The sequence below is a fragment of the Mixophyes fleayi genome, chromosome 5, assembly GCF_038048845.1.
Source record: "Mixophyes fleayi isolate aMixFle1 chromosome 5, aMixFle1.hap1, whole genome shotgun sequence".
Taxonomy (NCBI): Eukaryota; Metazoa; Chordata; class Amphibia; order Anura; family Limnodynastidae; genus Mixophyes; species Mixophyes fleayi.
The window spans coordinates 13,255,571-13,270,828 of NC_134406.1; the positions used below are offsets into that span (position 1 = coordinate 13,255,571).

Below are 15,258 nucleotides of genomic sequence, written 5' to 3' on the forward strand. Positions count from 1 at the left end.
CAAGAATTTTAAATAGACTTGAGAAAACATTGATTCTTTTAGCAAAGGTTCCATATTCTGACAACCTCCGATACATTGTATCTTTGCATAGGGATAACAATACGTCACTGAACCATATATATATATATATATATATATATATATATATATATATATATATATATATATATATATATATATATATATATGAGATGTTGCTTCAAATGCAATATGCATTTTGCAGTATTTAATATGAGAAAATCAAGAGAATTACATGAGAGAATCATTACATTATATCAAATTATTACCAGAATAAGGAAGCCTATTTTAATTTTAAAGTGTTTCAACTTCTACTCCAATTTCTAGCTCATCACACTATATATTTTTTTAGAATTCACAAGGGTACACAATTTCATTTCTTGGAATAATAAAGGTTAGATTTTAATACGGAAATATAATTATGTGGTCACTGATTTCCTTGTACTAAGAAGGAGATTCAATTCAGCTCAATGTGACTTTCGGAGCTGTCTGCGGAAACACGATGTTTCCGCAGACAGCTCCGAAAGTCGCCTCAATGTTCTGAATAAATTCCCGGCTCATTTCCCCCGCGTCGCAAATAGGTGCGCAGAAAAAAATGAGTGGATGTTTCTTACCGTAGTAGGCGGAAATACGCACATCTGAACATCGAGGCGATTTTCATTGGCACCTTGCGCCGAACTGAATGTCCCCCCAATGAGTTCTCCTGATGGGAGAATATTCTTGTTCTCTTTCTTCTGTTTGTGTGATAAAAATATACTTGTTACAGAGGCTGCTCCCTGGAATATAATTAAACATTAATCTTATAGAATAGTTTAAATGCAGGGTCTTTTCCCGTGCCGAAGATTTATTTGTTTTTGATACATTATCATGCTCAGTAATAAACAGCCTTAGTTATATATTAATTTTAACTAGTGGCTATAGTCGCTCTTTAAACAGGAAGGGGAAATTCAGTAAAAATGTAATGTATGCAGTATCGTTTTTCTGCCAGCAGAGGGCAGGCAAGTTCACCAACATCACTTAGCAGGGAAGAACGTTACCATTAACATGTGATTAGAATGTTTAGTTTCATTACAGATTCTAAAACATACAAAGTTCTCCTCGTCGTCTCTTAATCCTTCTTTCCTCAACGCAGGTCTCTCCAGAGGACGGATCCGGCTACTATCCCAATTAATCCATTCATCGTACCGACTGCTCCAGCGTTCAAAGTGGACTAACATTTTTCCCTCTTCATAATCTATCTTCTCTATCTTGGATGGGTACCTAAAGAAACAGAAACAAGTAAAAATGAATGTGCTCTCAGATTACAATCTGGGATTTATTCACAAATAAAAACAAATCATAGCAACAGATTACACAGACAACAGAGCACACCCTGATAGAATTAAATAGACTTTAACCCTGTATGTTTTTAAGTTCCCTTTGTACTGTATAATATATTGCTATTACTGGACTAGTTTATTTGATGAACCTGGTAGGTCTACCTGGAGAGCAGCTCTCCTGTCAATCTTACTGATGTGATCACTCGCATACTGGACAAGAGCTTTGGATATGTGACATAATTGGGAGTGTGGCCAAAACAAAAAATATGGCAGAATGCAGGCAAACAGGTAGTAGACACAGGCCCATGAACCTTCTGGGGGGTAACACAAACCCATGTCTATCATAATAAATTGCCCTGTGCTAGGTGCATTAAAGCAACTATAATGTTTGAAGACAGAGCCCTTTAATGGAGTGAATCTTTGCCTATTACCAATATCACACCGTTGCTAAATCAATCACAAGTCTAGACTCTCTAGGGCAGTGATGGGTAACATGAGCAAGCTGACCTCCAGTCTTCAAAAGGGGCTGCACAGAGGAACGATGGAGACCACAGGGCACTTCCTCCACCTCTTCCAGGTATGCCGCGTGACCTCCCTACACTGCACAGAGGAACGATGGAGACCACAGGGCACTTCCTCCACCTCTTCCAGGTATGCCGCGTGACCTCCCTACACTGCACAGAGGAACGATAGAGAGCACATGGCACTTCCTCCACCACCTCCTCCTCTAGGTATGCCCTGTGACCTCCCTGCACTGTGCAGAGGTAACGGTTGGGGCGCCACAAGGGAAGGCTCGGTGGGTCGCCTGTTGTCCATCGCTGCTCTAGGGTTAGTTGTATAATTAGCTAGCTTCAGACTTGATCATTTTATACAGAAACAAAAGATCTTTATTACTGTGCTAAAGGCACAAGGGGATGGGTGGATGTACCCAGTTTTGAAGAATGCAATGTGTCTAAAATCCAGAACCACCATGTGAATGGGACAATAAAAGTCATGCCTTTAGGGCTTGTCCGTACCCATCTGCTATTAATACACTTTTAAGCCGCCAGATCCTGGAAACCTCATTACAGCTACAATGAATGGTTTCTCATGACTTAGTTTCCACCATTGCCTTCAAAAAGGATAACGCTGCCCATAACATATTAGAACGTCACAACAATTAACATGAGTTAAGGTGCGCTACCAGCAAGATAGATTGTATTATTAAAAGCACAAAACATCAAAAGCGCATGGAAAACATGGCTAAAGTTGTTCGCTTTTATGCACATGTGTGTGAATGAGTCATTACAGAAAATGTTTTGCAATGTCAATCAATGCATTACAAGCAATACCTTTACCAACCAGCAGATGGTGATAAATATCAGCATGTTCCGAATAAATTTTACTTCCTAGAATGCAATATATTACTGCATTTGCACATGTGCACCAAACTCACTATATTACTTTACTGTATGATAGATAAATTTAGGCTACCTGTTGTAACAATAAAACTAAATGTAAATATCCTTAAAAAATGTATTGTTTAAAATAATATTCTTCATATCTAACTATTTTAAAACAACACATGTTGTGTTTACATTCCTGTTACATGGGGGTGGGGGTGTAGTGTGAAAAGGCAAAAAAAAAATGAGAACAAGATTTCAGTCTAGTATCTTCCACCATGAACTTACAATTTTATTATCTATTTATCTCCTCTGTGTACTTTACCAGTAAAGATAATATTTAGGTAACTGCCCTGTTTTTATTTATTGACAATGTGATCTGTAAACAGGTTGAAGATAAACAAAATAGCAGAAAATGGCTAAGACTTTGCTACCAGAGAATTCCTCTGTTGCTCCCACCTTGAAAAATCCTGATAGCTCCCAGCAGGCAAAAGATGAAGATTGCAGAAAGTGTAAAGAAAGATATATATATATTACCCATTACCTCTATGGAGTTTACAAGTATGTTTATTTTGGGGGATTCAGTTCACCAGTTTACGCAAGCCTGGACAACTTTCTTTGTAAGTTAGGAGACTTGGGGGTAAATTTATCAAGCTGCAGGTTTGAAAAAGTGCACATGTTGAATATAGCAAACAATCAGATTCCAGTTATTTATTTAGTACAATCTACAAAATGACAACTAGAATGTGACTAGTTGCTATAGGCAACATCTCCACTTTTTCAAACCCTCAGCTTGTTAAATTTAACGTTAACCGACTGTACCTGGAGCAGAGCCTGGACACACAGAATGGCACCTGCAAAGGCCATCAGGCTGCATTTTTAAGATTCCACATCAACTGCTCTTTCTCCAGACTAAGTATTAATAAGGGGTTTGCTGTCTGGGGCATATTGAGGTTTCAGGTATAAGAGACATTAGAAAATGCAGCTGATCAGTGAAGAGCAGCAGCAGGGGGCAGAGAAGAATGATGAACGCAACGTATTGCAAAGGAACAAGAGACAAGAAGCAGCAGATAAAGCAGAAGTTTCTGGGTGCTAGGAGATGGTGAAAGCTAGAAGTCTATTAAGAAATGAAAATACCAAGTATGTGCAAGAGGATGATTACATAAATTATTAATTTAGAAATTTTATCTTCAGTTTATCTGTTTACACTGCAATATACACTTGGCACTATATAAATATTGGATAATAAGGTAGAATATAATATCCATAGACTATAAGGGAACAGCGCCCCCAGTGGTATAATCAGATATAATACCTGCTTAGCATTACAAAGCTGGAGATTTCTAAAAAGCATCTTTAGAACCAATGGTAAAAAAATCAGCTCAGTATAGGACTTAGTAATTTTGAGGTGTCTCTATTGTCCATGCTATCTTGGCAGGGAGACCCCAGGCTTATACCAATGGTTATCAGCCTTACTCCATTGCAGTCACCAGGGCCCTTTCACCTACAATGTATGCAGGGGTAAAATCTGTCACAGTAACCAGACAGTTGTGGGCATCATCTAACTAGCCATAGACAGATAAAAGCTAACTGCTGATTGGTTGCTGTGGTTCAGTGCAAATGATGCAAGCTGTGATCTGTGAGCAGTCTATATAGTCTTCATACAGCAGACAGCATGGTTCTACAGATAGAGAATGAGGAGTCTGCTGGAGGGCAGGGTGCTCAGGCTGGATTCTAGCAGTCTATATAGTCTTCATACAGCAGACAGCATGGTTCTACAGATAGAGAATGAGTCTGCTGGAGGGCAGGGAGCTCAGGCTGGATTCTAGCAGTCTATATAGTCTTCATACAGCAGTCAGCATGGTTCTACAGATAGACAAGGAGTCTGCTGAAGGACAGGGGGCTCAGGCTGGATTCTAGCAGTCTATATAGTCTTCATACAGCAGTCAGCATGGTTCTACAGATAGACAAGGAGTCTGCTGGAGGGCAGGGAGCTCAGGCTGGATTCTAGCAGTCTATATAGTCTTCATACAGCAGACAGCATGGTTCTACAGATAGAGAATGGGTCTGCTGGAGGGCAGGGAGCTCAGACTGGATTCTAGCAGTCTATATAGTCTTCATACAGCAGACAGCATGGTTCTACAGATAGACAAGGAGTCTGCTGGAGGGCAGGGTGCTCAGGCTGGATTCTAGTAGTCTATATAGTCTTCATACAGCAGACAGCATGGTTCTACAGATAGACAAGGAGTCTGCTGAAGGACAGGGGGCTCAGGCTGGATTCTAGTAGTCTATATAGTCTTCATACAGCAGACAGCATGGTTCTACAGATAGAGAAGGAGGAGTCTGCTGGAGGGCAGGGTGCTCAGGCTGGATTCTAGCAGTCTATATAGTCTTCATACAGCAGACAGCATGGTTCTACAGATAGAGAAGGAGGAGTCTGCTGGAGTGCAGACACTGAGCATTTGCACTGGGAGATGGTCTTGCAGGCCCAGACACACATTAGTTCAGCAGACAGAAGGTATCAGACCTGGCCCCTCACCTAGGAGAAGAGGACTAAGTAGTAGCAATGGGGATGTCCACATGCAGGATTTAGTCCTTCTAGTTTCCCAATAGACATGGTAACCATAATCTGACATACACATAATAGGTTATTCCCTGACAATCATTGGGGTGCAGTGTCAGGAGGTGTATCTATGATATAGTAATGCTGCCGAGTTTTAGGTCATTGCAGTTCCAAATCTTCATGAAACTACCACATGTACAGGTTATAAATAAAACCTCACAGCTCAGGTCACATTTACACTTACCAATCGGTGTGTATGTTCAACAATGTAAGACCACGGAAGATACAACAATGTAAAGCAAAGGACTGAAGAGTGCTGAAACTAATATAGAAAACAAAATAGTGGTGTTTATATAAATATAGCAGCCCTAAAGAAATGTGCGTCAGGACAACAACAAGCTAAATTACTGAACTGTCTGCTTATAGCACCGTATACTGCAGAGCGTACACATCAATCCCTCTACAAAAGAAAATAGACAACCACTTCATGGCACATACAGGAGCACAGCCATAGAATGCAAGATAACAAACGAGCACAGCTCTCAATGAAACTGTATGCTGGACACACGTGCTGTGATACCTCAGCCGAAAACCAACCGCAATATACAATGATTTGATCAAAATGATTCCTTTCAATATCAGGCATATTTACAGACAGAAGATGACTGCTCTTGTCATCGCCTATGTCACGCCAAAGTCAAATGTCGGGATATCATCCAAACTGCCACCTATGTGTGTGATGAAATTAGACACCAAGGGGTATATTTACTAAACTGCGGGTTTGAAAAAGTGGAGATGTTGCCCATAGCAACCAATCAGCTTCTAGCTGTCATTTTGTAGAATGTACTAAATAAATAGCTAGAATCTGATTGGTTGCCATAGGCAACATCTCCACTTTTTCAAACCTGCAGTTAAGTGTTACTAGTGGCAGAAGTGCCCCGTATGGGGCAGCTGTACAGTATGCCCACACACTCATGGGAATCCTCATGTTTTAGGAAGAACTGTATATTTATGTTACTCTTACGTAGTCGCACCACGTTTATGAATTTAGTCTGAGGAAAGTTACGGAAAGGCTTTGGAAGAGTGAATCCAGCCATGTTTTACATCATCTCCAAGGAAATAGGTAGGAGGAAGGAGCGTTAATTTTAAACGTCTCTGCTAAAAGGTTAAAATGACCTTCATAGCAGGAAAAATAATAGCGCGCCAACCCCCTATAGCAGTGAGCGCCACTTTTAATATGGCTGAAGCCTTACTATGGAGAAAACGAGGGTCTACCCTCACAAAACTTGAGGCTTAAAAATAAAGTAGGGAGGAAAAAAAAAAAAAAAAGAAGAGTCAGATTTTCACAGTGCTATCAGTCCAAAACATAATTAAAGCAAATTAACCAACCAGTATGGTTTTTGGAGTGTGGAAGAAAACCAGAGCACCCTGGGGAAACCCACAGAAACACGTGAGAACATACAAACTCCACACAGATACAGCCCTGGTTGGAATCAAACACATGACACCTGCTCTGTGAGCTAGCAATGCTAACCACCGTGCCATCATTAAAACCAGACCGCCAAATAAAACGGTTAAACACTGGCCTCTAACATGACGGATCAAAGGTCGAGCTGCATGTGTGCGATGCTGGTGGGGGGAGAAAAGATTGAACTATAAAAAAAGAGAGCAGTGCCTCCACATACCCTCACGCGTTGATTGATTAAAGTAGAACGTGTAACTTGGGATGAGTGATCTCTAGAACAAACAGAGGTAAACACAAATATTACATGTTATTATAAACATGCTTGTGAAATATGCAATGAATGAAATGTGAAATTTTAAGAGACCAAAACCCATTAATCTTTTTTACGACAGAATTAGTTTTCTAGACTGCCTGTACGAAGCACCTACTTTGCTCATCTGCATACAACTAGGTTTGGGGCAGTTGCCCCTTAGCCCTGTCAGTCAGGGTGAAAAACAATCTGTATCCTGCACTGGACGATGTGAGTGCTCCTAGCGCGGTGCAATGAGAACAAGAGGTGTAATGACATTTATATCAATGATCCCGATGGCTGTATTCAGCGTACTGTGCCAGTGCTCCTAGCAGTGAAACCACAGAGCACACACTGCACCGATATCTGAACCAGCCTCGGGCACTGGCTGCAGACTGTACCCAGATAAAGATATTAAATGCGCTTCATTTGCAGAAGCATTATGTAAATCAAATCGATGGAAGAGTGTTCAACCACCAATAAAATACTCACAAAACATGTCAAATGCATGTGTGCATTTCATGTATTATTATTAATTTTTATTTATAAGGCGCCACAAGGCATCCGCAGCGCCGTACAGGGACAAACAAATTACAATACAATGGGAGACAGCACAGTACAGTAAACAGTAAGCACAGTAACTCAGTAAGCTCAATGCACAGCTAGAGAGGGCGGGGAAAGGGGAGGGAGGATCCGCAAACGACGGGGCCCAAGAAGGAGGGCGCGGAAGACAGGGAGACCCCCAGGGGGGAGGAGGGAGCGAGAGTGGACATGGGGTGGAGGACCCTCGAGGAGGAGGGCAAAGCAGCTGGAGAGCAGAGTTAGAAGTGGTGGAAACAGGAGGAGAGATGGCCCTGCTCAGAGGAGCGTACAATCTAAGGGGATTTCAAACTTTGTTTTTAAGGCCTATGATGTTCATATGTAACAATTATTATAAGTATTTATTACTGTACAATTATTGTACAGCTCAGAGCTCTTTTGCTAAAAGCCGGGGATATTCCATTAACTGTATGGACAGCCGGGAGTTACAGAATAGCCATTATCAAAGCAGGAAGATGTGATTAGAAAAGAGAACCCCATAGTAGGATGCTGGTCCCAGGCTCTGTAGAGATAAACACACTGATAGAATACATTACAATACTGTATAGGTCATCATGAAATAGAACAGACTTGAAAGAGGTAAAAGGCCCAATGTTGTAATGTAAATTTGATATCAATTTCACAAGATGCTGGGGGTTCGTTTGGATTCAAATATATCTATATAGTCATACGAGTTTAAAGGGATTCTCCAAAATACAACCTGTCGGACATAAAAGGATCATATTTTAGGGCAGCTCACAACAGCGTATGACGGTCTGGCCATAATAACTCTTCAGTGAAGCGCTATGTAGCTCTGGACGGATAAAGTTATTTAGCACTGTGAGCTACAAAGCTGGTCCTCAAGTCAATGATTCACTGATCACCATGAGAACTGCGCTGTCAGCGCTCATCCTACCGACTCAAATGCTGGATGGCCCTGTAAGCAGCAGGCTGTGTTTTCGGTCTGTCCAGAGTCTGGCGTAAGAATGTTCACTATTGACAGTTCTGTCCTCAAAGTGACCACTATACCGGGGACTGTCAATCCTCTACGGCTCTAAATCCAACCAATAAATACCCTAAAGGTAAAATAATCCCTTCTTTGTGCCTGGGACAAGATCTGGAAAGCACAATAACTAAGTTTATCACTCATTGGGCAGAGCTCTGTCTCTCTATCGTCCAGTGATCACAGTAATGCTGGGTACACAGCACAGGTTTTTTACTCAATTATCATACCAAGCACACAATAAACGGCTGTTAGGTCCGATATCACATTAGTGTGTACACTCCCACGAGCATGTTTTATCATTCCAAAGCTCATCGTATCATTTGATTTGATTTTATAACCGGAATAAAAATCTATATAAATAATGGAACGATGTTGGGTAAATCCTGCAGTGTGTACGCACGGACGACCAGCAGTGTAGGTAGATTTCTATAGCGTTTACAGAGTCACCATCTATTCAGCCGATGGTTATGACAGATGTAAGATGTGTATAGTGTGTACACACGAATCGGCTGCTGATCGGGACTTCCAGTTGCTGGTAAAATCATTAACGATCGTATCAGGAGAAATGGTGGACTCGACATTTATACCTGTACAGGCGTCTACGACAAAACTCAGGCACTTCTAAAAATCATCCTCATGCGTATATCTATGTAAATGGAGAGCCACAGGTTGGTTAGGCCTGATCTAGAATGTTTGGACTTGCGGATTCCCAGATAATACGTTATAATGTATACCTAAAACACATTTTTAAAAACAACCCTAAATCATAGACTATTTATGAGACTAAAGTCTTGCAAGAATAAATCAACCATTTATGAACTTTTTTTTTTAAATAATCACTTATCTCAAAATATCTCTCAAATCGACCTCTCTGCTCTGCTGAATAACTTTTCAGTAGCCACTAATGTACTACAAAATAATCATATATGTCTGTGTGTATACAATATATTCCAGACTCCTTGTTGGAAAGAAATACCCCTTAAAAACAGTAAAAGGATGAGACCATTTGTACATGTGAACCAGTTAAGTACAAGCTTCTATCCTTGTGGATGATTTTGGGCATATTATAGTGTATTTATTTCAGGGTTATATGTAATTGCCAGTAATATTCCAGAGATCCCATTGTCAGTCACACTGCACAAAATCCATTGTGCAGAGACAAATGATCTCACTGGCTGCCATATTGTACAAAATGTTATTGTCCTCCCTATAGCACAAATGTCATCGTTAACCACACGTCCCTTTGCCAGACGCACACAAGCAGGTGGAGCTTAGTGGACTGTGCACGAGATTGTGAATGCCTTAGATTAGGCAGGTGGAGCGGACAGACCAGGCGGCGGGTGGAGCAGCCAGCGGACAGACCAGGCGGCGGCGGGTGGAGCAGCCAGCGGACAGACCAGGCGGCGGCGGGTGGAGCAGCCAGCGGACAGACCAGGCGGCGGGTGGAGCAGCCAGCGGACAGACCAGGCGGCCGGTGGAGCAGCCAGCGGACAGACCAGGCGGCGGGTGGAGCAGCCAGCGGACAGACCAGGCGGCGGGTGGAGCAGCCAGCGGACAGACCAGGCGGCGGGTGGAGCAGCCAGCGGACAGACCAGGCGGCGGGTGGAGCAGCCAGCGGACAGACCAGGCGGCGGGTGGAGCAGCCAGCGGACAGACCAGGCGGCGGGTGGAGCAGCCAGCGGACAGACCAGGCGGCGGGTGGAGCAGCCAGCGGACAGACCAGGCGGCGGGTGGAGCAGCCAGCGGACAGACCAGTAAGGGAGGGTACTGTGTCAGTAAGGGAGCGTACCTCCAAACTAGAGGTTTCATAATATCCATCTGGTTCTACTAATTCGGGACGGATGTTTCACTGCACCCTAAAAATCTTCTTTAACATTAGGAGAACACATACAAATAACAGACATCATTTTATTAATAGCACCCTTTTAGGAAGGTTTACACAAGAACAAACAAGGACCATAACATGGTACAGTATACAGAAATATATGTAACATGATATCAAGAGTGTTTGATTTTATATAAAAGCACCAAATAGGCATTTTCCTAGTTGACTTAGAAAGGGAGCAAATGGGACCCAATGTACTAAATGGTTTTCAATCAATAAACACAGTAAATGATTCAGTCTGGAAATAATGTACATCTATGGAGGCAATTCTCTGGGGTTAAAGATCCCCTTAGTTAGGAAAAACAAACTGTGATATCGACACTGAAAACAAAAGTATCTTGACCATGGTAAACATTAAGACAGAACATTTAATAAGAGATTAATTTCATTAGAGAACGCCTATTGTACAATAACATAAACACAAACCACAAAGTCCCCGGTCTGTGCCTCCGCTCAGCAAGGAGACAGCGGGTAAAATAGTGCAATCAGCACGTGAACAGCTCAGCCCTTTCTTCCATAAACCACAGCTCCCCTGACGCTATAGCACCGGCCAGGCTGGGGAGATGTACAGAGGACGCCATCCCAGGGGAATACATAATACAGGCTCAAACAGGAAGAACTATTCAGGATTTCAAGCGCTAGTTACAAGCTGCCTCCGGGTGAAACGCGTCTCAGGAGGAAACTTTGTTATTTTTCTTTTAATCCAGGATTGTTTGCAATATTAACATAAATGGGAGCAGAACTACAGCTTTAAGCATTTATGTAATATGTAATATCCACCACACATATCAATAGAACAATACTAAACTTCAGCAACCTGGTGAAATGCTGCCTCTATATCACCAGGCCATGGATTGTGCATGAAGTGTCACTCAAACATGAGCTGAGCCCAACAATCGCCTACAGTCAGCAAGTAACTGTAAATTAAGTCTGTAAGAGGCTGGCAGGTACTGCTGAGACTTGTAGTCCTACAGCAGCTGGCAAGCCACAATGTGTATTATGTTGATATAGGTCATATTATTTAAGGGTAAAAATAAAGGTGGATATATTCTTTAAGCTATTTTACAGAACACAATGGGTCTGATTCATTAAGGAGAGGAAAGCAAAAAAAAAAAAAAAAACCGTTGCACTTTGGCAAAACCATGATGTATTGGAGGGGAGGTAAATTTAAAATGTGAGGACAGATTTATAATTGGAGTATGGCATGTCCTAGATCAACTTTAAATGTCAGTGTAAAAATAAAGCTATGTATCAAGTATTTCTGTCCTACATGAAAAAACAGCCAGTATTTATCTTATGTGCAAAATAAAAAACGAATTTGCACACCTTGTATTGTAACATGGTTTTGTCCAGAAGAAAACCTACACATTTTTTTTGCCTTACTTTCCTTAATGAATCAGGCCCAATATGTTTAAAATGTAACAGAAGTTAGTACAAGCGGTTACAAATAATTTAACATTAGGAGATGTATTGCACAAAACTGGAGAAACCTAAAAATTTGCATTTGCAAATAAGAACAATATTTTGGAACATTTCAGCTCCCTTTAACATTAGATGAGCACTAACACACTACAATGTATCAGTGGCAACTTTATTAGGAACATCTTTCCAGTATTGAGTAGGACACCTCTTTGATCCCAGAATAAAGAATTGTGACTGTGGAGGCCATTGGAGTACACTAAACTCATTGTCATGTCTGTGGAACCAGCTTGAGATGACGCGTGCTTTGTGACTTGGTGTGTTATCCTGTTGGAAGTAGTCATTAGAAGATGGGTAGACCGTGGCCATAAAGTGGCTGACCATATGCAGGTAGGCTGTTGCATTTAAACAATGCTCAATTGGTATTAAGGGGCCAAATGTGTGCCAAGGAAACATTCCATTACACCATCGACAACTGCATGCACCGTTGATACAAAAACAGATGGATCCATGGATTCATGTTTATTACACCAAACTCTCACCCTACCATCTGCATGTCAAAGCAAAAATTAGGATTCACCAAACCACGAGACATTTTTCATCTGTTCAGTTTTGGCGAGCACGCTCCCACTGTAATATTAGTTTATTGTACTTAGTGGACAAGAGTGTAACCTGGTTTGGTCATCTGCTGCTGCAGATCATCCACATCAAGATTCTGTGTGCGTTCAGAGATGCTTTTCGGCAGTGGGCCAGTGTACAATGCCATATCGCCTCTTCTCTGCTCTGGATTGTAAAACTATCAAATTCCATTCACCTACATTTTCCATACCGCCACTTTAACCACTGGTTATAACCTTCTTGTTGAACCAGTCTGGCCATTCTCCTCCGACCTCTCTCATTAACAAGAACAGCTTCTCACTGGATGGTTTTGTTTTGTGCACAATTCTCTATAAACTCAAGAGACTGAAAACCCCAAGAGATCATCAGTTTCTGAGCTACTCAAACCATCCCGCTGGTACCAACAACCATTATTCCACGGTCAAAGTCACTACGATCAAACTTCTTCCCCCATCTGGTGTGTGGTGTGAACAACAACTGAACCTCTTGACCATGTCTGCATGCTGTTGTACATTGAGTTCCTGCTACATGATTGGCCGATTAGATATTTGCATGATTGAGCAGGTACACCTAATAAAGTGGCCACTGAGTATGTTTATATGTAATAGCTTATAATGAAGATTCTGCCATAATGAAATATGGCAGAGTGTGTTGTGCTCACCCCTCCCCCCAAAGTTATTTTTTACCCAATAACAGGCAATGATCCAATCATTATTGTTTGGGACATTATCGGACTGTAAATCCATTTGTAATTCATCTGTACTACCTGTATGCTATCACTAGAACCTATCTTCCCCCCCTGACCTTTACCCCTCCCCTTATGTATCGTGTCTCCTGCTGCCTCTCAGTTAATAATCATCTCCCACCCCCTCCAGGGCTTCCTCACATCCCACCTAGTTTTCTGTTAATGACACCAACCTCTTTTGTCTCTCAACTCTGCCAGGTCTTGGCTATATTACAGAGGTGGAGACAACAGGATTTGGAGGGGGACTGAATGTAAGGTTTGAAAGAGAGGGAGGAGTCGAAGATGACCCCTCCCTCTCCATCAAACCTTATGTTCAGTCCCTTTCCAAAACCTGGCACCTCCACTTCAGTAATATAACCAAAATCTGTCCGTGAATGGCGCACCTAGAATTAACTTATTGCATAAATTTATTTAAAATTAAATTAGTGGCTCTAGCGCCAATGTATATCATTGCAAATGTACTAATTTTTGTATTGGAAATGGTCTGATTTCAGAGGCAGTATGCCATGTTGTTTTGTAACCTTTCTGAAGGAAATCTCATGCTAATTTAGCCTTTTAATCTTAGAGTGATCAACACATCTTTTTAGCCTGAAAACAAAGCAAGGGTTTGTTACCTTTCTATCCTGTGTCTTAAAAAGATAGGGAAACTATCTGAATAATGCACCAGCAAGTAATTTGGGAAATTACAGTTTAAATTTAAGTTTAAAGTGTGTTAAATCCAAGTTTAGAGAATATATTGCATCCTGATGCTAAACACTGAATGTAATATATCAGATGTTGTGATGCCAGATATGGATAGGGGGGCTGGTTTACCCCCTGCCAACGTGCGTGTCAGAAACAGTATAAAAAGCTGTGTTTTGTATTTCAAATGTATACCATCTGTACTTCTGGATGATCCTTAGTACCTTCAACAAGTGTTTAATGGTCCTTATAAGGACCCTTTAGCAATAAAACATCACTGCTTGAAGATTCTGCCTGACGCCTATTGCCTGCTGTATCCTGTGACAAACAGATAAGAGCTTACACTCTAATCCGTTCCCCAGCTGTCCTGTGTTGAACCGAGTGTCTCTGTGTCAACACTCTGCCCGCTACCCAGCAGTCCTGATTCCACGGTAATCAGTAAGAAAGTACCAGCCAGCCCACAGCAAAGATGTGCTGCAGCAGCTATACCAGAACCCAGAAGTAAGCGGTTCCAGGTGCCAGTGAAGGAGCCTGGTGATGGCAGTCTTATCCTCCTACAACTAATGCGCAGTTGGCATTCACAAGTCGGCGAGTGTCTGGTGGTAGTGACACCAGTATTAGTGGTCAGTAACAGTCAGCTACGGTTGGTGAAAAAGCATCCCAGATAAACAGTGTAAGAACATCCCTTTTCCCCGACAGACCTGGTAGCAAAGTAAGCCATCTGGTCACACCGGCACTCGCTCACCATGGAAGCCATCAATACTCTTATTCACTCCCTTGTAATCTCTCACCTTAATTACTGTAACCTCCTTCTCTCTGGTCTACCCAACTCTCTCCTATTAAGTCTATATTTACTGCTGTTGCCTACCTTAGTTTTCACTCCCGTAGCTCTCTCTCTGTTGTCTCTCTATGCCAGGCGCAGCAATGGCTCTGCGTGGCCTACAGAATTAAATTTAAACCCCTCACCCATAAAGCTCCCAACCAATCCTCCTCCCCCTTCTCCAACCTCATCTCTACCCACACTCTTTGCCACCGTTCTCCATTCTACCAGCGACCGCTGCCTCACTACCACACCGATTAACCTCTTCCCACTCCCAACTCCAGAACTTTTCCCGAGCTGCTCCCCTCCTGTGGAACAGATCTCCCACACAATATCCGGTTAGCCTCTACTCTACAAGGCTTCAAGCGTGTCCTTAAGATCATTTCGGTATTCAAGCCTATCAGCCTTCCTCCTAACTCCTTTGCCTCGTCTACCACCTCCACTGCACCACCCTATGTGTGCCTTTCCC

The 15,258-nt window shown here is 42.0% G+C and overlaps 1 protein-coding gene across 1 annotated transcript in view; it reads right to left on the bottom strand.

Moving 5' to 3' along the window:
- The window catches only part of LOC142158080 (PHD finger protein 20-like protein 1), a 42,262-nt gene that overhangs the window by 19,769 nt on the left and 7,235 nt on the right, over positions 1 to 15,258 (bottom strand). Inside the window, exon 3 of the mRNA XM_075211693.1 lies at positions 1,107 to 1,278. Coding sequence (XP_075067794.1) covers positions 1,107 to 1,278 — 172 coding nt within the window. The remainder of the gene's footprint in view (positions 1 to 1,106; positions 1,279 to 15,258) is intronic.